Here is a 23,979-nt window from a genome sequence, read left to right as displayed (position 1 = left end):
TGAGACACGGATGGCAAAGACCCCAGACATCCCACGTGTCAACGTGGTGAGCAGTTGGTGTCGCTATCGGCCAGATCCTGGGAGAAGCCCCTCATGGGTGCACCGGCACCCCTTGGCCAGAAGCCCTCTGGCTACATCCTGGTTGTGCTCCCTCTGCTCTTGCTGTTCCTGCTATGGGAGCTTCAGAGGCTGCTGCCCCAGGTTAGGGGTTGGGTGCAGCCTTGTTGACCCTTCCTCCCCTCTCTAATCCCAGCCTCAAGTGCCTTCCATTAAGCCCCACAGTCATAAATACATCACATACATACAAACATGCATGCACAGACACAAATACTAATAAATGAGTAAATGAACAAGTAAATGGAGAGATGGGTGGACAAATAGTTGCACAGCAACTCCTGTGGAGAGGCCAGCCATCCCCACCAACTGCCAACCAACTGCCACTCACAGGACAGGCAAGTCAACAGGAGGCATCAGGGGCCAGGCAAACCAAGCCACTACAACCACCAGGACTGCTATCCCCCTCAGACTCTAGTGGAGACAGCCCAAGAGCCTTGGGAAATTGCCATGCCCGCAGCCCAGTGCCCTCAGCCATCAGCCTGTGCAGGGGCTATGGCCACAGCCACTGAGAACCCAAAGGCCTTGGCCCCATCCAGTGGTTCAGCCTCAGAAGATGATAGGATCTCACCAGTGGACATGACCTTGAGGAAGGGTACCTTGTACCCTAAGCATCCCGGGACCTGTCCCTGTGACTCGCAGCCGAAGTCTGTGTCGTCTCCTGCATCAGAATGTGATCTCCTGGAGAGCAGGGAGGGTCCTACTTTCCCCTTTGTATCCCCAGGGCTTTGGTACATTTATTCATAAAGGGTCAGTATGGTTGTCAGTACGGGCTGGCTCATCTTGCCCATCTGAGAAGCCCCTTTTCAGTCCCTGTCATAAACCTTCCTCCAACAGCTCTAGATATTTCTGTACAGATAGATCCTTTTTTTCCTTTTTATGGTAGCTTTAGGATAAAGTGGTAACAAGCACCTAATTTTCACTGGTTCCCGCTACTCTTTAATAACAAAACGACACCGTGTCAGATGGCTCCCCTTAGGGAGCGTGATGAGCTGAGGCAACCAGCTCAGGCTGGGGGACCTTGGCCAAGTCACTCTCTCCTCTGAGTGCCTGTTCATAAAGACCTCGTTCTGTTCCCAACCTTGGGATGCTCTGACCTCAGTTCTAGTCTTGACTCATAGCAAACCATTTCTACTCGGTGGGGCTCAGTCTTCTTTATAAAATGACAAAGTGCCTAGAATCTTTATGGATTGAGAGATGGAAGGGACTCACGGCCACCTATTCCAGCCTCACACTTTATAGGGGAGAAGCCGAGAAGTGAGGTCACACAGATGACAAAACCGTGATTCAAGCCCGGGTCTGCTGACTTCGGACTCTAGACCTCTGATTCTGAACTGGGTTATTTTGTGGGAAAGCTCCCCCTCCTCCCACATACCTGAGGCATTGAGAAAATCTTCTGAGTCCTGAAGAAATGATAGGAAGCTGAGAAGCGTTCATAGCCCCCATTCAGGATGTAGACAGGGTGGCGAGTGTGCTCCGCCAAGACCTTGGCACCCTCTATGGCAGCCCCCATTGAAACGTTGCCTAAACGAACAAGGACCCAAAGCAAGAGAGAGTCAATCCTACTTCTTCTCTTACCCTTTTTTACCCTATTCTTGTACAACTCGTGAATAGGTGATTGAGATATACAAGCCCTAATCTATAAAGACTGAGCATATGGTCCAAATCACTAATAGTGAGCACAACGCAAATTCAAGCAATTTCGGGGAGCAACCTCACATTGAGCAGACTGCTAAAGAAGAAAGAGAGGAAAATGACTAATGCTGAAGGGGCTGCAGGAAAACCTGGCCCACAGTGCCCTCGTGGTGGTGCGGTGAAAGTGATCTGGACTGCGCCCCCCAAATTACCCATCTGCGCCTACATGTGTACCCTTCAACCCAGCTACTAACAGGCCCATTTCTACAGACACTGGACAGCGCCATAGTGGAGGGAGTGCTGGGCCTGGGGGCAGGAAGAAGTGGGTTCAAATCCGGCCTTAGACGCAAATCACTGAATCTCTGCCTGCCTCAGTTTCCTCCCAGGGTTGTTACGAGCACTAAATGAAGTAATATTTGTAAAGTGCACTGCAAAACTTCTTAAAGTACTATGTAACTGCTAACTAGTATTATTAACCTAAAGAGATCAAAGAAAGAGGAAAAGGACCTATATGAACAAAAATATTTCTAGCAGCATTTTCTATAGCAGCTCCAAAACTGGAAACTAAGGGGTGTCTTCCCATTAAGGAAAGACAAAACTAATAATGGTATATGAATGCAATGGAATGTTACTGCACCCTAAGAAAGGATGAAATGGACAATGTCAGAACAAACTGGGAGACTCCTATGGACTAAAAGCAAAGTGAGCAGAACCAGGAGAATGATTCGAAGGACAACATTTTAAAGACAAATCACTTTGCAAAGAACTCTAATCAATGCAGCGAGAAGCCAGGAGTCCAGAAAGCTGAAGAGGAAGCTTCCTACCCACTTTCTGTCAGAGATGGCATGTACTCAAGATGCAGAACAAGACAGACATTTTGGGATGTGGTCAATGTGGAGATAGATGTGCTTTACTGGGCCAGGCATACTTGCTTTGAGGATTTTGTTTTTGGATTTTCTTTTATTATTCAATTGGTGCGTGTGTGATCATAAATGATTGTAAAATAAACAAATAAACTTCAAAACAGCTACCTGTATCACAAGTTTTTAAAAAGACCACGTGCATGTGAATGACTTAGTGTTACAATCAAATAGAATTTAACCACAAAGTTAATCGGGCCCATTTTTAATGATGCACATGACTATTACTACACTAGGTGAGAAGGCAGTAAGCACTCATTATTTACATTTATCAAACGCCAGCTCTGTGCCAGGCACTCTGCTAAGCGCTTCACAGCAACTCTGTGTGGTATTATTATCCCCATCTTACAATTAAGGAAACTGAAGCAAGCAGAGGTTAAGCAAATTGCTGAGGGGTCCTACAGCCAGTAAGTGTCTGAGGCTGGATTTGAATTCAGGCCTTCCTGCCTCTAGTCCTGGCACTCTATCTATTGTGCCACCTAGCTGGTTAATTCAGGAGAACCTGGCAAGTAACCTGATGAAATAACTACAATTAGCATTCTTTTATTCAGCCACAATTTCTGGGGTCAGAGGGCAGTGGAAATATTCATTCCATACTCTGCCTTTGGGCACCAGTCTGCTAGAAATGATTTTATTTAATTTTATTTGTGCTGGTCTCTTAGTTATTTCTGGCTTACAGAGATTTCAGAAAGTTTCCCCGTGCCCACCCAACCCGTGTCCACCTCAAGATACTTTTAGGTAACAGTACAGCTCTAGGTCAACATTCAGAATGACTGAGCAGCCAAGCCACCCGGGAGGAATCAAGAGGAGCCTTCCCCGAGCTCCTCGGCAGAATCTGTACTGAAAGGAGACACCAGGCGGACAGGGTGCCTCCCCTTCAGCGGAAGTGGACACCACCTTTGGGTGGGTCCTTCAGTGCTGGGGAAGGCACCCTTATCACCCTTAATCTATTTCCCTAAGAAAACCCTTGGCTTTTGCTCACTTTCCAAAAGTGAAAATCTAGAAAGAGTTTTAGGGTGGGGAAATACTATTGCTTAACATTTCTAGGGAAGCTAAAAAGGAGGTCCACTGCCTTACTCCATCGGGGACATGCGTCAAAAACGTCATCTATAACGTTGGAGGCTTGAGTGCTTCCCTACACATCTAAGCCACAGACTGTGTGCTCAGACAGCCACCCACTATCCGGATGCCATCACCTTCAAATCAGGAAAGGAAACCTCGGGGAGCCTCAGGCGGGGGGAATCGTGGTCCCCAGGCTGTCGCCTGTGCCAAGGGATCACAGGCCATATGCCCCAGAGCACTGGGTGGGGGTGAGGGTGAGGGCAGGGGGTTGCAGGCAGAGATGGGGGCCCCAAGCCATGCTGCTGGGCAGCCTTGGCTTCCTAGAGGCTGCTAACTTTCACAACAGAACCCCTGAGGAGCAGATCCCCAGCTCCCTGACTCCTTGATCAGTGCTGGAGCCACAGCATGAACTGTGAGCTGGCCAAAGTCTGTTTGACTGGTCTGGCCTGGAGACCAAGGTTGCCAAAGGTTTTTAATGCCGCCATACTGAGGAATTTCTATTTCATCTCAGAGGCAATGGGGAGCTTCTGTAGGGCTACAGCTCTGCTTGTGAAGGAAGAGCCAGAGACTGATGAGGCAGCCGGGGCCATAGGCCATGGGAGGTAACAAGAGGCTGAACGAGGAGGGTGGCCATGGGAGTGTGGACAAGGCATGGATTCGAGAGATATTGAGGAAGTAGAATCAACCAGATTTGGCGACTGATTGACTAGGGGAGGTCTAGAAGAGGCGAGAGTCAGGAGAGACTAGCAAGGCAGTGGTGCTCTCAACTGGCACAGAGAGTTTGGAGGAAGAATAGGTTTTAATAAGGGTTGTTGTTGTTGCTGAGACCTTTTCCAGTTGTGTCTGACTCTTCGTGACCTCATTTGGGGTTTTCTTGGCAGAGACACTGGAGTGGTTTGCCATTTCCTTCTCCAGCTCATTTTACAGATGAGGAAACTGAGGCAAACAGGGTCAAGCAACTTGGCAAGGGTCACACAACTAGGAAGTGTCTGAGGCTGGGGATACAGGACTGAAAATCAAGAGAAGGAAAACTGGAAAGCAGTCTGGGAGAAATGAAACTTAGATCAACATCTCTCTATATTCTAACCTTAACTCTAATTCTCACCGCAGTGAACTCCAAACGGATACATGACCTAGACATCCAAGGTCGTGTCCCAAAAAAAGAGAGAATGGAAGGAGATTCCTTGCATAACTACAGATAACAGAATTCTTAGCCAAACATAGGATAGAGAGGATCACAGGACATGAAATGGATAATTTTGACTATATAAAATTGAAAAGGTTTTATACAAACAAAAGCAATGCAGTTAGAAGGGAAATAATTCACTAGGTTAAAAAAAAATCTTTGCAGTAAATTTCTCTGACAAAGGTTGGTTATCCAAGAATATAATGAACTGATATAAAAATCAAAAGTCATTCTCCTGCAGATAAATGGCCAAATGACACAAAGAATTTTCAAAGAAGAAATCCAAACTCTCAAAAACAAAAACCCCACATAAAAATGCTTCAAATCTCTACTAATAAGAGAAATGCAATCTAAGACAACTCTGAGGTTCCACTTTATACACTTCTGACTGGCAAACTGACAACAACAGCAGGAGAGATTATGGGAAGACACAACTGCTGGTGGGTTGTGAACTGGTCTAGCCATTCTGCATCACTCAACTCTGCGGCCATGTGACCCAGGAATACCATGATGGAGCATATGCCCCAAAGATATCAAATTAAAAGGGAAAGGACCTAGGTGCACAAAAATGCTGACAATGGCACTTTTGTTATGATAGCAAAGAACCGGAAACAAATTGGGCACTCATCAATTTGGGGACTGGCTGAATAAAATTTGGCATATCGATGCATACGATATTGTTGCTTTAAAAGAAATGATGGAAGGCAAAGGAAATCTGGGAAGATTTGTATAAACTGACGTAGAGTGAAGGGAGCAGAATGAAGGGAACAATTTATACAACAACATTGTAAAGATAATTTTGAAAGAGATAAGAACTCTGGTCAATGAAATAACCAATCATGTCTCTGGAAGAATAATGATAAATTGCACCTCCTACTGTGTGGTGGAGGAGCGATGGATTATAGATGCAAGTCCTACTATTACACCACCAATCAGTTTTGACTATACTTTGATTATAAGCGAGGGGATTTATTTGGGGAGGTAGAAAAAGTTGTGGGGAGAACTGGGGAGGAATGTAGTAACATAAAAAAGGGGAGAGAGTAAAGAACATAGTACCAATGTAACATTAAAAAAAAACCAGAAGAGATGGGGGTGGAGTTCAGAGGGGGACAGGGACAAGCAGGCCAATGGCCGTACTACCACAAGTTGCATGCAGTGAATTTGTGGTTTCGTGTATGATATTCTGGCCTTTGTGTAAGGAAACATTCATATTTAACGATGATTTTCATAATAAAAAGAATTTCATTTTTAAAACAGGTAAAAGGAATCTCGAAGGCCATCTAATTCAATCTCCTCATCTTATAGTAAGGAAGCCGGGGCCCAGAGAACTTGAATGGTTTAGGATCGCAGGCTCAGAGCTGGGAGGGACCATCAAAACCATCTGGTCCAATGTTCTCATTTTACAGGTGAGGAGACCAAGGCCTAGGGCAGCGCTGGGGAACCTGAAGCCTCAAGGCCACACGTGGCCCTCCAGGTCCTTGGCTTCAGCCTTTTGACCGAGTCAAGTTTTATACGACCAATCCTTTTATGAAGGGGATGTGTTCTGTGAAGTTTGGATTTGGTCAGAGGGCTGCACTTGAGGACCTAGAGGGCCACAGGTTTCCACCCTGACGATGAAGTGACGTAGCGATCTTAGCTCCGGTCCTTGGGCTCCAGAGCCGGCTCTGAAGGCTGCCTTCTCTAAAGACAGTCATGGCAATGGAGTGCCAGTGGTCTCAGGCCTACCTTCCTCCTCATCCTCAGAGCTGTCAGTGTTGTCCTTCTCCTCTAGCTCCACACACACGTCCAAGGAGTTGGTGATTCCGTCATACACGATGCAGTACTTCACACACTCCAGATCCATGGACTTTGGAACAACATATTTACCTCCCTTCTAACAAGATGAGAATAAAGTTAGAGGGTTAATACCACAGAGTCCTGGTAAGGAACTAACATGGTGCGGCCCCTTCCCTGGGTGGGCAGCATTCATGTAGGGCCCAGAATGCTTTGGAAATTGTCACCTGATGGGGTCTCAAGGTAAGCAGTGAATTTAGGGAAGGCTCATCGTTCGTTACAGGACCCTAAAACTGAAAGAGACTTGAGCGCTCAGCCAGTTCAACCCATGCAGAAATCCCTCCTAACAACGGCACACCTGGTGGTCGGATGGCAGATCTTGCTTAACCCCTTCCGCTGCCTCAGAAAGCAGGGATTTTCACTGTCCAATAGCTCTGCTCACTAGAAAGTCCTGCTCTGAAGCCCAGTCTCCCGTGCCTCCCCGAGAGGGCTCAGACACAGGCGGATCCCTCTCCCATTCTGGCCCCCCCAAGCCTTCTTCCTTTGTACAAAACCTCGCCGTGTGTCACGCACTTCATAAACGCTGAGCTCAGCGAAGACCAATGAGCTTTGTCTCGGTCAGGCGTTCAAAGGAGGTAGATTCTAAAGAAAAGAGACTTCCTAAGGAAAGCAGGTAAAGGCAGGCAGAGACGTCCTCCCCCTTTTAATTTCTCTGATTGCACATGGGGGCGGGGGAGCTACTTACTAAGCTAACTGCTGGAGCTGCATCAATAATGAGTGTACTGCTCTCCCAGGCAACCCCGAAGAGGATGCCTTCTCCTGGGGGGGTGGCTGGTTTTGTTTTTGTTCAGTCCTTCAGTTACAGCCGACTCTTCGTGACCTCATGGACTCCTCCATGGGGTTCTCTTGGCAAAGATACTGGAGTAGATGGCCATTTCCTTCTGAGGTTGGTTGTTTGTTTTTTTTTTTAACAGATGAGGAACTGAGGCAAATAGGGGTGAAGTGACTTGCCCAGGGTCACACTAGTAGTATTTGAGGCCAGTAAGTGTCTGAACTCAGGTCTTCCTGACTCCAGGCCCAGCGCTCTATCTACTGCTATAGTCAGCACCACAATTCACTCTCTCTGAATGGGAGAAAAGGTGCCCGTGCTGAGCTCTAACACTTTCTGTCTCTCTTCCCTTCCACAAGCTTGGGCCGCCATCACTGGCCCTGCTCTCAAATGCTTCCTCTGCCCAGGCACTTAGAAAGCTGGAGCTGGGTCAGGGGCTGAGCAAAGGAAGAGAGACAAGAGGGGGGACTTTAAAAGATGAAAATAAACCTGGGTAAGGCATCAAATAGCGAGTGTAGACCCTTTTGGGCCACATGCTTTCCTTCCTCCACTCTACTTTAAAAACTGTCATTGACAAGTTTTGTTTCAACACATCATACAAAGCCCCAGTGTACTTCCACCTGAGAATTTCTCAACGTTCAATCAATCCACAAACATTCATCGAGCACCCACTATGTGTCAGGTGCTATGCTAAATGCTGGAGATAAAAAGGCAAAAAATGAAACATTTCCTGTCCTCAAGGAGCTTAACTTTTGTTGGGGGAAACAACACCACAGATATGTTTCTGTGTCTCTATGCATGCATATATATGTATATACACGTGTATATACATACATACACACATACATACGTATACACAATATATACATACACACACACACACACACACACACACACACAGATACACCACAGCTGTCTATCTATAGCCATACTCTGGGGCGACTCTCCCAAACTACACTCACAGGCTGGGTCCCACTACATTCAGAGTTCTAGGGGTAACCCTGTGGGGCTGGACTTCCAACATTATCACTCACATGCTCCTATTGTGTGCATTCTATTAACAAACAGTTAGAAGACTCAGTTCTTTTCAGAGGCATTTACTCCACAAGCTTAATAAGGACAACTGGTACATTTCTCCAAAAATCTTGGAGCACACTTTGCCAGGAATGAAATGGAGTCCATGGGATGACTGGGCTCAAACTTGGAGCAGTGAGACACCCGTGTGGGCAAGTCCTGTAGTACAGGGATAACTCACAGGTCCTGGCACCAGACATCCTTCCTGGAGTCCACCCCTGGCACTCCTCTCTTTCCGTATACATCTGTCTCTCCACATCCATCTGTCCTTGGGATTTCTCTGCTCTCAGATGGATGCACGGCTACTGGGCCAGTGACAAGACCAATTGTAGAGGGGACAGAGGAGAGACTCCCCAAGAATGATTCTCAGGGCATCAGGGTGGTGCAGTGGATAGAACACCAGCCCTGAAGTCAGGAGGACCTGAGTTCAAATCCAGCCTCAAACATTTACTAGCTGTGTAACCCCAGCTGCCTCAGCAACGACAACAACAAAAAGTGATTGTCTTTCAGGGCCTAATTCTTCTACTTCTTGTTCCAGCTCTGGGGCTAGGCATCCTTCTCTGCCAGCTTGGCAATCTGCTGAAATTCCTCTAGCTATTTAAAATCCCTTCTTGACCCAATTAGACAGGCTCACAACTCACGCTTCAACTTATCTTGCTCACACATTAAAACTTCATATGGCTAACGACATTCTGTGACTGCATTAGCTGAAAGGTGGGGGTGAAATCACAAGCCCCTTCCCTTATAACCAAAAAACGAAAGCATCCCTGTCCTCAAGGATATTATGTTCTATTGGTGATGACAGCATATACATATATGAACATACACAAGAAAATTATGTGTAATAAATGCAAGGCCTGAAACAGGGAAGTAAAACGACATTTAAAAAAGCAAGCACAACTGATACTTTGGTAGCCCTTGTGTATGTCTGTCGTTTGGTCCTAGCTTTGTGTTGTTTATTCTGCTTTTAAAGGAGAAAAAGGCCGAATGTCTGCCGAAGTTCTTCGTAGTGCCTGTCCCAGCCTGGGAGAAGTGGATAGAATGCTCTGTGATATCACCTTCAGCGTCACCCAACTCCTGCAGCAAATGGAGAAGGCAGAGATCTTCCCTCAGCCGTGTCTTCAGCTGACATTGTCCCTCGGAACAACGTTCTGCTTCATCCCCCATGCCGTACCTCATCATTAATGGTGTGCAGGACTTACTACTGAGTCACACATGGAGACACCAAAAAGATTTCAGTGGGGCCTGTGCACCGGCTCCTTACCCACCTCTCTGACCAGAAGCGAATGACACCACATTTCCATAGCACCCTGTGGCTAAAAGCACTCTACATCCATTATCTCATAACAACATTTTAAGATCATTCCAGTTCAATTCAATTCAATTCAATTCCGCAAGCATTAGGTGCCAAGGCATTGAGCCGAGTGCTTGAGATAAAACAAAACAAAACAAATCAAAGAAATGAAATAGTTCTTGCCCTCAGTGGGCAGGTTCTACTAGGAGGGACGCCAGATAAAGAGACATAAGTCCAGTCAAAATCACATATTTCCACGAGGGAAAGATCACTGACAACTTCGGGGAAGGAGGAATACAGAAAGTCTTTGAGCAGGAGATGGCACCTGAGCGTGTAAGAGGAAGAAAGCCAGGGATTCTGAGACATGACTGTGAGAGAGGAGTGTACTCTAGACAGGGGGCACAGCCTAAGCAAAGGCGTGGACGTGGGAGATGTCATATTCAGAGAACAACTAACAGGCTGGTCTGACTGGAACTGAATGCATTAAGGGAAGTAATATGAGGTAAAAACATGAAGTAAGACTGAAAATGTAGGTACAAGTATTATTGCCTCCATTTTACAAATGAGGAAATTGAGGCTTGGGGTTAGTGACTTGGTCAGGGTGACTTGAATTGTATGGGCCCCACTCAGGCCTGTGATTCCAAGCCCTGGGGTCTTTCCACCACATCATGCTGAGAAGGGCAAGGAGAAACCAAGGGAGGCCCAGGGCTAGCTACAAACAGCAAAGCTCCCAACAGACAGACAGTACAGCACCACAAAGTACCTGCTTCATCCTCTGGGCGGTGATGATGTGGCTTTCATCATACTCTCGTTTGGTACGGACATCTGAAAACAAAAAGCATTTAAGCAATCACTCAGGCTGACACAGCAGTGCCGTAGCCATCATCAACTCTATTGGCTAAAAGGCCATGTAACATTTGCTTTATATGCTCCATGTTGCAGCCAAACTGGCCTGCTTCCTGTTCCTTACACATGGCGTCCCATCTCTCACCTCTGGGCCTTTGCACAGACTGGCCCCATGCTTGGAACACTCTCCCTCCTCACTTGCACCTCTTGAATCCGCAGCCTCACTCAAGCGTCACATTAAATGCCATCTCCTACATGAAGCCTTTCTGGACCCCCTCAGTCGTTAGCATACCTCTCTCCAAAAGTATATTGTTAATTTGTATGTTGTCTTTGGTGGACGCATTGTTTTCCCTCAGCAGAGCATAAGCTTCTTTTTTGTTTTTTCAGATTCTTTTTTTAAAAATTAATTTATTTTGATTTATCAACAATCACTTCCATATGCTTTTGAGTTTAAAATTTTTCTCCCCCCCTCTCCCCACCACCCTCTCCAATATGGTGCACAATTTGATATAGGCTCTACATATACATTCCTATTAAACATATTTTTACATTAGTGATGTTGTAAGTAAGAATTAGGCCCAATAGGAGGAACCACCAGAAAGAGGAAACAAAACTCAACAGAAGAAAAACAATAGCAAATACTGTGCTTTGATCTGCATTCAAACTCCACAGTTCTTTCTTTGGATGTGGATAGCATTTTCCATCATGAGGCCTTTGGAGATGTCTTAGATGCTTGTATTGCTGGGAATGGTTAAGTTTATCAAGATTAGTCATCGCACAACATGGCTGTTATTGTGTACAACGTTCTCCTGGTTCTGCTCACTTCACTCAGCACCAGACCATACAAGTCTTTCCAAGTTTTTCTGAAGTCAGCCTGTTCATCATTTCTTAGAGCACAATAGTATTCCATTACGTTCATATACCACAACTTGCTCAGCCATTCCCCAACGGATGGGCATCCTCTCAATTTCCAATTCTTTGCCACCACAAAAAGGGCTGCTAAGAATATTTTTGCACATGTGGGTCCTTTTTCCATTTGTATGATCTCTTTGGGATGCAGCCCTAGAAGTGCTATTGCTGGGTCAAAGGATATGCACATTTTTGTAGCCCTTTGGGCATAGTTCCAAACTGTTCTCCAAAATGGTTGGATCATTTCACAACTCCACCAACAATGCATTAGTGTTCCAATTTTCCCACATCTTCTCCAACATTTATCATTTTCCTGTTTTGTCATGTTGGCCAGTCTGATAGGTGTGATGTGGTACCTCAGAGTTGTTTGGATTTTCATTTCTCTAATCAATAGTGATTTAGAGCATTTTTTCATATGACTATAGACGGCTTTAATTTCTTCATCTGAGAACTGCCTGTTCATATCCTTTGACCATTTGTCAATTGGGGAATGACTTGTATTTCTAAATTTGACTTAATTCTCTATATATTTTAAAAAATGAGGCCCTTATCAGAGAGACTGGTTGTAAAAATTCTTTCCCAATTTTCTACTTTCCTTCTAATCTTAGTTACACTGGCTTTGTTTGTGCAAAAACTTTTCAATTTAGTGTAATCAAAGTTATCCATTTTGCTTTTGTAATGTTCTCTATTTCCTGTCTGGTCATGAATTCTTCTGCTCTCCATAAATCTGATAGGTAAAATATTCCTTGCTCTCCCAGTTTGCTTACAGTATCAGCCTTTATATCTAAATCATGAACCCATTTTGACTTCATTTTATTACATGGTGTGAGATTTTGATCTATGCCTACTTTCTGCCATACTCTTCCAGTTTTTCCAGCCCATAGGTTCTTTTAAAAACAATATGGGTTACATTTGAAATAAGCTACATTTAGGACAGACAATACGTTTAAGAGTCACAGCTCCTGACTTCTAGAACAGTGGTATACAAAGTGAGGGCCTGGGTGTGACTCCCAGAGGCATGAGATCCACTCTCCAAAGGGTGGAAGGATGGATCCTGGCCTCCCCACAACAGCTGGCCTCCAACCTTTGCCTATTACTGCCCTCTTGCTGTCTGGCAATCTCCCCACCTCACCCTAGCCAGCTTTACAGGGGCCCCTGGGAAAATTCTCTCCTTCTCCAATATCCTCCTTTGCCCTACCACCCCAGACTGCTTCATAGATTGGACAGACATCCTCCAGGGGCAGGGATGTTACAGTCTACATCCTTGACATTCCCTATTTCTGTAGAGGGCACCGCCATCTTTGCAGTTGCCCAGGTTTGCAACATCAGGTTTCCTCTCCAGTCTTCACTTGCACACACCTCACATATCTAAGTAGCTGCCAAACCTTCTTGTTTTTATCTCTACCGTATCTCTTGCAGAGGATTCCTTTTCTCTCAGGCGATAGCCCTTGATTAAGGCCTGTATCAACTCTCTTGGACTACTGCGATAATCTCTGATTGGTCACTTTGTCTCTCCTCATTTCAGTCCAATGTCTACACTAGTCAACAAGAATTTCCTAAAGCACGGGTCTGACCACATCATCTGCCTATTGATCCCCCATTGCCTCTACGATCAAATATAAACTCTAACTTTTAAAGACCTTTATAACCTGGCCTCAACCTACATCCCCTCTTGTACTCTATGGACCAGCTAAACTGGACTTCTGGCTGTTTCTTGCAATTAAACACAAATGCTACTAAAATATCCAAAGATGAACACGAAATTAAAATATGATGCACTTAAAGCAATACCTACAATATGCCAGGTACTATGCTGGGTGCTAGGGATACAAGAACAAAAAATGAAATAATCCCTACTTGCAGTGAGCTTACGTTCTAATGGGGATGATGAGAGGTAGATACGGATTTATATTGAAAATTTTCTGTTAAGTTGAAATCAGAGATGTTTCATTTTCGTTTCTGTGTTGGGTAGGTGAATATCAACACACAGAAAAACATGACTCCTGGTGAACAGCTGATTTTTACTGATTATTATGACCTGTTGTTTGTGACAGTGTATCTTTCTTTTTCAAAAAATTTCCACATTAGTCATGTTGTGAAAGAAAACACAGACCAAAGAAACCCTGTTGGGGATCTGTAAGGATGTAGAGGGCCACAGGCTGTTCATGAGGTCTCACTGACGGGCCCCTCTCAGGTGCTGATCTTTGAGCAAAGGTCGCCTGGCTTGGTGCTCCATTGTATAGATCTTTAACAATCTTTAACTCCCCTAGTTATTGTATGGTCATTAGCAGTCTATTCTGGGATTGGAGTCAGATAAGTGCACAGGACGTGCATGCACTGTCCTTGAGCACAGCATGGGCCATATGTCATTGTAACTTGAGAAAGAGTTCCTGTTATTTTACTATATAAGTAAGTGCTTTGCTAAAAATAAACAGAGTTGCTTCCATCCTGCCTCCTGCCTCATCAATGCGCATTTGAGATAGAAAATCAAGCTGGTCTTGATTCATCAGGTGATTGGGAAATCCTAGGCCCTAGGTAGGCTCTATAGCCAAGTGAACTCGTTGTGCACAACAAACTGGTGCCCAATGTGGGGCTGCACTGCTGCCGTGAAGAAGATACGGAGAGTAAGACAGCTGCATGAAACAGTCGGGAAACGTCTGGACCAAGAAGACGCGACACCCACATCAAGACACCAAGGCCTGCTGGAGCCAGGCAGCCTCCTCGTGAGAGGTCTCCGAATCGTATCCCGTGGCAGAAGACTATGGAGAGGTAAGAGGATTTCTTACCATGGGGCAAAATCTAGGTAAACTCTCAGATAAGGAACAGAATGTTAGAGTAATATATAAAGTGATTGAGGAACAGGGGTGCTCGGTAACTCCTAAGAAAATAAGAAAGTTTCTAGATATTATTGATATAAAGTCTTCATGGCACCCCAGAGAAGGGAACTTAGATTTAGAACAATGGAAAATAGTGGGAGAAGAATCGACAGAATTTTATAACAACAAAGGCCCAAAATCAGTTCCTCTGGGTACTTTCACTATCTACAATCCTATAAAAATGGGCTTGTAGGAGCTGTGAGAACAAAGGAAGTTCCCGCCATGTGCCATGAGAAATTTCAAAAATCCCCAAGGGGAAGTAGAAAAGAAACGTGTAGTCACAGCACTATATTGTGGACATTGTGGAGCATTACAAAGTGAAAAAGTTTCCTTTTATAAAAACCAAAACCTTAAGAAAGATTTTGCCTAGTTTTAGAATACCATGAAAAGAAAAGAGAAAATAAAATAAAAATAGTCTTATTTCATTTGTGTAGGGAATTTCTGACAAGTTTCTCGCCTTTGGATTCTCCGCATCATTTTTTTCTATGTTTGTCTGTGTCTGTGTGAATGATGGTCTGTGACTAATGTCTGTGATTTGTTTAATCTTTATACTGCCAGACAGCCAAGGGCTGCAACTGGATTCTGAAATGCTGTTAGTGACTTTCTCCCCTTCCCCCTCCCTAATACCAGCCACATTTCCCGGGGGTGGGTGGATGGGGGAGAGAATGGAGAAAAAGTACTTCATTATTTAGGTTACATAATTTGATAAAAGGCAAGAAAGTTTAAACATACAGGAATAAGAAAAGTATGGGTGGAAAGAATAGTATAATCTGTTTGCATGAACAGCAGAAATAGATGATTTGAGAGTAAAAGATTTGGAAACTTTTGGAGAAAAAAAATTCTCTTTCTTTTTTGCATTCTAAAGCTCTGGCCAAAGCTTTGGGTGTAAGATTGAAAGATTATGTTGAAAAATATTCTCTTCCTTTCTCTCGAATTCCAACCCTGGCCAGGTTGGGGTGGGGGAGAAAAGAAGGAGAAGGAGGAGTTTTCCTCTTCAAATCAAAAAGAAAAGTTTTTAAATATTGGAATACAATCTAAAGATAATTTAGTTCACATTAGTAATATGCATGTTTCAAGTTTTAAAAATCTAGTCTCATTACAAATTGGTACACTTTTATGTGTTATCTTAAGCAATTTTTAATAATTTAAATGTTATTAAAATGTGAACTAAAAAAAACTGAAAGGTAGTGAGATAACTGTGTAAATCCAGCTAAATTATTTTATCAAGTCCAGTTAATCTTGTTCTATGATGTTTTATAACTATCATTTAGAAAATCAGGTATTTCTATCTTTACCTATGATTAAAAGAACAGCTTAGAGCTAAAATAATTTAACTATCACTCATGAAAATTACCAAAATTGTTAACTAAGTTATTTGAAGTTACTGTTTTAAAACTAAGACCTAGAATTCTTAATTACTTCTGAGTGAAAAGGAGGGGCACAAGGCAATTCCCTTAACTTTGTAAGCTTGCCAAAAGCTCCTACCAACTGTGTCAAGGTCATCTGCTCTGAGAGAAGAATTTGTTTATGTTATTGAGTTCCTAAACAATTCACTTAGCTTACTGAGAAATTGCAACTCTATATAAATGATTTCTTTAATAATTGGCTTTTTCACCAAGACAAGTTTAAATGTGGGAAAGAAAGAATGTTAAGTAAAATTTCTTATATGTGTGAGTCCTACTAAATCTTTATTGCACTTCTATGAAAACAATTAACTGTATCTGGCTTTAAGCCATAATCAGTGAAACTTACTGCTTGAGGTAAAAGACTCTTAGAACTACAATTAACTTTGTTTTGAGCTTGAATTTGGGTATGGTTATCTCATTAATCAGTATTTCCCATTTTCCCTCTTATGATCCATTAAGGAGGAATGTTTCTCACCATGTGCTGAAATTTTGTTCATCACACTATTAAACTTGTTAGAAATATTCCCAGACAAAAATAATTTATTGTATGGATGATAAACTTTGCAGTTGTCCTACTACTACCAAACTTTTCTTATTAATGCCCAAGTTTTAACAAGCTTTTCAGTCAACAAGCCTTTCAGTCTCATAGATTTATAATTACCCCTGAAAGGGTACAGAGGGTGTACAGAGGGGTTGAAAATCAGTTGTGGAAGGCGTGGGCAGCCTTAGGCCCATAAACATCACGAATTTGCAAAGGACCTTCCATGATAATATGACAATGCAAGCTTGTTTGACTGGTAATCATGCATTTATGTGGGGAAGAGCACAGAATGTTAATATAATGGCCGTGGATTCAGGGGAATATAATGTCACTTGTGTTAATTGCAGGATGTCTGAATGTATAGGAACCAAGATTAGAGACCAAATTATTTTTGTTATTACACAACAAAAGTTTGCCTTGGTGCCTGTGAAAAGCAAAGATTGGTATGAGTCACGTTCTGATCATATTTTTGGAATAATAGACCAAAGCAATCAATTAGCAGTTGCTAGGAAAAAGAGATGTATTTCATGTGTAGCATTAAGAATTGTTTCACTTATAGCTATCATAACTGCTTCTGTGTCTTTATCTCAATCTCTATCTATCAAGAAATGAAATGGTTCAAGCTGATTTTATGATCAATTAGCTCGCAATGTATCTAAAGGTTTTCAAACACAAAAAGGATAGATGATGAATTTACCATATGCTTGAGGGAATGAAGGAAACCATTATTGAAATAGGTGATGAATTGGATATTTTAGAATATAGAACACATTTGAAATGTGATTATAGGTATGAATTCATTTGCCTTACCAATGTTAAATACAATAAATCCCAATGAGATTGGCAAAGAATACGTAGGCATCTAAATGGGCTGTTTGGAAATTCTGCTATTGCAGTGGATATCGATGACTTATGTGAAATTGCTAAAGATATTGCAAGGGCGGCTGATAAAGACTTGATGCCAGACAAAACTGCATAACATATACTTGATTGGCTAGATAAACGCCGTAACCCTTTTGATAAGCTTGGACATTGGCTTATGTCTCCATTGTCTTCTTTGTTGCCACTATGTTCGCTATTGCTGGCCATGCTGTGTTTTGGACAGTGTTTGCTCAGGTGCATAGCTGATCAGATAAAGGACTTTGGGACTGAGCTTCATATGCTCCATCTCCAACAAAAACAAAAAGGGGGAATTGCTGGGGATCTGTAAGGATAGAGAGGGCCACAGGCTGTTCATGAGGTCTCACTGACGGGTGAAGGCCCCTCTCCGGTGCTGATCTTTGAGCAAAGGTCGCCTGGCTTGGTGCTCCATTGTATAGATCTTTAACAATCTTTAACTCCCCTAGTTATTGTATGGTCATTAGCAGTCTATTCTGGGACTGGAGTCAGATAAGTGCACAGGACGTGCATGCACTGTCCTAGAGCACAGCATGGGCTATACGTCATTGTAACTTGAGAAAGAGTTCCTGTTATTTTACTATATAAGTAAGTGCTTTGCTAAAAATAAACAGAGTTGCTTCCATCCTGCCTCCTGCCTCATCAATGCGCATTTGAGATAGAAAATCAAGCTGGTCTTGATTCATCAGGTGATTGGGAAATCCTAGGCCCTAGGTAGGCTCTATAGCCAAGTGAACTAGTTGTGCACAACAAAACCCAAGAAAAATAAAGCAAAAAAAGTATGCTTTGATTTGCATTCAGACCCCACCAGTTGTGATACTATCGTTCAACAAAACTGTGGATTAAAAAAAGAAATTTACCCAAGTACGGCCTCTCTGGCCATATTCTCTAGCTACTTGTCCCAGGATGGCCTGTTGAGACCTTGGATCCCAAACTCTTTTGGCCCTCAGGGAAGAGGGGCTCTGCATACTGGCCCACGGGGGAGCCAGTGTGACCCAAGCTTCTTCAGTGAGATCGCTATGATCTGACTGGCCTTTCTTTTGGGACCCCTAGTCCTACCTGGGGAGATGTCACGGGGCCAGGAGGGACAAACTGTGTTTGCTTGGGATCTTTCCCTGCACAACCTAGGCGTCTCTTTTGCATATCTACTCTAAGTCACCAAGTGGCCTCTTGTTTGTCCCTTCACTTGTGAGTACAAACATCAAGGTGAATCACATGGATCTCACCCCCAGCTCATGTAGGTCAGCAGGTGTCCTTCTGCCTGAATCAATCAATCAATCAATCAATCAACAGGGGTCTGGGTTCTGTCTAGCCTGCAGTTGCAGCTGCTTCTGATCTCCCCTGGGGTGCTGGGGAAGGGGATGAGGCAGTGGAGGTGGTCCCTGGCGCTGGAGAAACCTTTCCAACTGTAACACAGAGTCAGAGGCTTTCTTTCCCTTTCATTGAAGACTATTGAAGAACTGGACATATGTGGGCTATGTATTCTCTACACCCCCAATTTTCCATCCATCCTGTGTACTCATGGGCTGCTGCACTTTGGAAGTGTGCAAGATCAAATGCCAGGGCCTTCAGGACTTCCACTAATCTCCAATGATTCTCTGGATCAACCCCCTGCCCTCTGACATTACTGCTGGGGTATTTCCTACCCCCAGATTCAAGCAATTCCCTTCCTGTACAGTGGGAATGAGTTCTTTGTAACGATGCAGGTAGGCTGGTGGTCTGCCCTCCATGACTAACTACAGCCACAGAGCCACTGGTGGTGTGGACAACAGGTGCTTGGCTGTTACAGAGGGTATGGCCACTGAATCACGAGCAGCTTCTCCCAAGAGGCTTCTTGTTATCATTCCCAACTCATCCTTCTCTCAGCAAGAAGGCTTTAAAATGTCTTAGCATCTCTTGGTTAGCAACACAGCATTTAATACCTAGTTCCCAAATGGTGCCAATCACAGTGACCTCCCTGGGGATACTGGGATGTTCTACTGTGTCAGGCAGCTGACACACTACAGCTATTCCCATATACCTTATTAAGCAGCACTTTACATCCCCCCAAAGGGCCCACAGTCAGGCATTAGTACTCAGCGGAGACCAAATCCTATGGTTGTGCACAAATTTTCTATCAGCAGAATAAGCATGGTGACCATTCCAGGATTCAAGAATGTAATTTACAACAAGAGTTCCATGAGGTCATGTCAGAAATAAACAATAAAACTTCAATGACACCGGCATTCAACAGTATAACAATTACTTAAAACAACTAATCTGGCCTGTAAGAGTTGTACTGCTAAACTCTATTATCAAATTATAGCCTAGAAAGAATAAAAAGGAAGTGGAAAGGTGTTCTAGAGCAGTTCTGAAGTTCTAGAGCAGGGAACCTTAGCTTGAGCAAAGTAGACTTATTCAATAAAAAAAAAAAAAAAGGATCCCAGATGGGCCCCAACAAAACAAAGTGCCCCTTTTGGCTACACCCAGGTTCATGGTACTCTTAAGATCGTCATCTACTTAAGTCCACAGAACTCTCACCAATGTACCTGTCTGTGCTAGGTGACACAACAGCAGAGCGCAGGGAATTTAATTAGAAAAGCAACACAAATACAAGGAATCCAATGAGTTAAGAAACATTCTTGACACCCACGTCAAAGTCTGCCCCCTCCAAAGGTATCCTGGAAGGCGCCCTCCAACTTCCTAATCAATCCTTCCATCTCCTCAGTGGGAGTGAGGCCGATCACACATGGTACCAGGGCTCAAAATCAGTTCAAAGCTGTTTGGCTTCGTCACTGCCTTTTCAATCTCAGCACAGCAGTCAATCACACACTTACTTCTCATGGCACAGAAAGTGAGAGAATGCTGCCCTCTTCTGGCTTGGGAGTGCTGACTTCTCAGGAACCAGACTCTCCCCGGCACTACCATCTCTGTGGCCCCTTTTAGGCTATGGCCCCCCCACTACTTGGCCTTCTACCTCTCCCACTAAATTGAGATGCTGCCAGTACTTGAAAAAAAAAACCTTCCCAAACTAGATTACATCATTATGGAGTGAATTCACACTCACCCACTCTGGGGGAGGGTAGGCCAGAAAATTTCCCCCAGTGAACGAGGCTCTTTTGGCTCCCAGTATTGTGTAAAGTTGATAATCCATAAACATATCCCTTCCATTAACAACGCCCTACCTTGTATCACAGTCACTGTTGTACGTCTTATCAGAATATGAATCCTAGGGTAGCTACTGCCCTGCAAACTCCACTGCTGCCCACGTAGGAAACGCACACAGTAGCACGGAGACATCACCAGGTAAAATGCATTCAGAAGACCAAGATGAGTAGGGATGCCCAAACACTAGGGCTCAAAACAAACTAGAAAAGTGTGCCTTTTGCACGAACTTAAACCTCTCTGGACCCATGGCTGTCTTGGACTTTTATCTAACCGTGGTCCTGGTTCATTTGTTTCCCACTGTGGATCCTGACACTACCACATTCTGCCTCTGAGCCCAACCTGCTTACCACCTCAGGAGAACTGACTCTTGTTATCTCCAGAAACTTCCCACTTGGTTCTAGCCCTTCCCTCAGACATATGACCTTTACAGACTGCTTCACTCAGACTACTGGACCAGCTCACTTTACAGCACCACTCTCTGGAGGCATCTCTGTCATAGCCTCTGGCCAGACCCATTCCTGCACCAATCCATTCCCTTTGTTCAGGCCGGACAGGGAGGAGAGATTATTGGACCTGGTATTATCCACCTTTGTATTCATTCTCCACAACATGGGCAAGTTTAGGACCCCACATGTACAAGACATTCAATGAACAATTCTATTCAACAAACCGATAGGAAAGGAATGTCTGACTTACCTAGTAAATAGAGATAGTTGGTCTCTGCTAATCTGGAGCGCTGTGTTTCCTGATTTAAGATGTTGTAAAGCATTGTTGGCTCACACAGGAGAAATCTAGCCATTCTATTGGGAAGGGATAATAAGGAACTTGCATAAATATATTTCTTTCCATCTTAAAAATGTCATTTACTAGGAATAGATCGATTCAAATCTCTATTTCTTAAGCTATTAAGATAGAGATTCAAAGAATCATTTAAACGTCCCTAAGAAGCAGCTTCAAAGAATTTATAATGCAGCATCTTTAGTGAAGAATAAAGGTTTCAAAAAATATCATATTAAGCAAAATGTACTTGTACTACAGGGCAGCTAGGTGGTGCAGCGGATATAGTACCAGGCTTGGAATCAAGAAGACTCATCTTCCTGACTTCAAATTTGGTCTCAGCCACTGTGGGACCCTGGGTAAGTCACTTCACCCTGTTTACCTCAGTTTCCTTGTCTGCAAAATGAGCTGGAAGAGGAAATGGCAAACCACTCTAGCATCTCTGCCAAGAAAACCCCAAATGGGATCATGAAGAGTCAGACATGACTGAAAAATGACTGAACGACTTGTACTATGCATATATATGTGTGTATATATATATGTATATATACACAAACACACATATATGTATATATATATGCATAGTATTATCCATATATATGTGTATATATATATGCACATATGAATAGGTAGAATAGAGAATGATCAGAAAGACATTTAGGGCTCTAGAGTCAATGATAAGCTATATTTTCAAGCCATTTATCCAAATCCAACTCAAAAGTTATATTAAAATCTTATTCCTTATATTGCATGTACTGTCAGACATGATCAAAATATTGGTTGGTTTTGTTAAATTGCTTTTTTTCTTTTTCTTTCCTAATATTTGTTATAGGGGATGGTTCACTGCATTGAGGAAGGAGAGGGAATATGTTTGAAGATGAATGAGATATAACAACAAAAAGCATCAATAAAAATAAAAATTTTAAAATTCTTATTCAGGAAGACATATAAACAAAATCCAGGTTTACGAGAAGCCAAGGTCATTATTTCTAATTTTCCACTGTTGCATAAATGTCTTTTTTTTCAAGGTAAAACATTTTGATTTTTTAATAGTTTACCTCATTTGCCTCATTACCTCATTAATTCACTGGAATTAATGTTTGGAGAGAAGGTTATTTCCTTCTTTCTAGTTAACACCAACTAAATGAAACTAAAAACAACAATTTCTTGAGAGCTCTCTATGCGACGTAAGCTTCTTAAGAAGCTCGTTTTATTTTTTGGTCATTTTATCTTCAGTGCCTAGCACAGGACCTAGGACTTTAAAAATGCTTTATTGACTAAAGAAATAGGAAGTGTCCTATGTCCATTCCTTTGCTAAGACAATGTGTGTGTGTGTGTACACATAAACCACTGATTAATAGAATTAGTTAGAAGGGGCTTTCATATTATATGGTCCGAAGTCCCTCGTCTTTACAGATGAGGAAACTAAAGGCCAGAGGTCATTTCACGCAGGTAGTAAACGGCAGTAAATTCTGATTTCAAAACCAGCACATGCTCTACTGCAACCATAGAATTGCTTGTGCAATGGAGCATCCGCTGGTTTTGAAACCAGGATTTACTGCCACTTAACCACAAAAACAAACAAAAAACATTCCTAAGACACACTCCAGTTGGGTCCTCAGCCAGTGTCTAAATAAATTAAAGCTTCATAATGAAAAAAACCCAAAAACAACAATTCAGCACATGCTCCATTTCACCAGGCTATATATTAACGTCGTGCCTCTATGTACACATAGTTTGTATCTGCAAGTGTATGTAGATGAGTGAATGTCTTCTGGGAGGAAAGTTACAGGGGCATGCTGATGTGGCACAAAACAAACTCTCATAATTCGGCCTGGTCGGTCCACGGCCCTTTTAGTGACCTGGGAAAGGCAGCGATTGTGTAATAGAGAACTGGCCTTGGGAAAATCTGGGTTCAAGTCCTACCTCTAACACTCCCTCGCTGTGAGGCTTTGAGAAAGTACTTGACCTCTCTGGGCTCTGGACAAGTCTCCAAGGCTGTGAGTAGCAGAGACCACTGACCTGAGGTGGCAGACCCAGTTTTCTCAGATCCAGAGATCGCTACTACCACCTTGTTTTACGGCCCGACCTTCTGGTGCAGGGCTTCAAACCTTTTGTGTGCCCTGGACCCCTCGGGCCTAAGGAGCCCTGCTCAGCTCGGGTCTTTAAATGCACAAAATAAAATAACAAAGGAAACCGATTACATTGGAATGGGGTGGACAGCCCCTCTGGCTCACGACTCCGAACCTGGGTCACAGCCCCGGGCCAGACGGGACTCTGGGCCCCAGATTCACCTTTGTATTCCTCATGGCGATTTATTATTACTGCTATTATTATTACTATTGTTACAGCTAGTGCTCCCCTCCCCCTCCTCCTCCTCCTCCTCCTCCTCCTCCCTCCCCTCTTCCTCTCTCCTGCCTCAGCCTCCGCCTCCACAGGGGCTTCTTCCTCCGCTTCCGCCAGCAACTGGTTGCGAAGGACCAAACTCTCGACGGTTGCTAAGTCCAAATCCCACCAGCCTCCCGATTCTCGCGTGATTTGAACCCTCCCTTCCCCCACCCCGGCGCCATCCCTGTCAACCCTGGCAGGCTGACGGGCCGGCCGGCAAGCGAGAAGGCGGACAACGGGAAGGAGGGGGCGGGAAAATCTCGCGGGATTTGCAAAGCTGACCTCGCGAGATTGAACCTGGCTTG

General features: G+C 43.7%; 1 protein-coding gene across 1 annotated transcript in view; it reads right to left on the bottom strand.

The window, feature by feature from the left end:
- Positions 1–23,944, bottom strand: part of STYXL1 (serine/threonine/tyrosine interacting like 1) — a 63,403-nt gene extending 39,459 nt beyond the window's left edge. The window contains exons 1-5 of the mRNA XM_021005572.2: positions 23,705–23,944; positions 21,206–21,309; positions 10,651–10,712; positions 6,643–6,790; positions 1,490–1,638 (exon numbers count right to left, since the gene is read on the bottom strand). Of these exons, the coding sequence (XP_020861231.1) occupies positions 1,490–1,638; positions 6,643–6,790; positions 10,651–10,712; positions 21,206–21,308 (462 nt within the window). The 5' untranslated portion in view covers position 21,309; positions 23,705–23,944. The remainder of the gene's footprint in view (positions 1–1,489; positions 1,639–6,642; positions 6,791–10,650; positions 10,713–21,205; positions 21,310–23,704) is intronic.
- Between the last annotated feature and the right edge of the window lie 35 nt (positions 23,945–23,979).

This window comes from Phascolarctos cinereus, unplaced genomic scaffold (genome assembly GCF_003287225.1).
Source record: "Phascolarctos cinereus isolate Bilbo 61053 unplaced genomic scaffold, phaCin_HiC Scaffold_5;HRSCAF=322, whole genome shotgun sequence".
In the NCBI taxonomy this organism is placed as follows: Eukaryota; Metazoa; Chordata; class Mammalia; order Diprotodontia; family Phascolarctidae; genus Phascolarctos; species Phascolarctos cinereus.
Note: the sequence above shows the minus strand (reverse complement) of the source record. Positions and strands in the feature narration are given on the sequence as shown.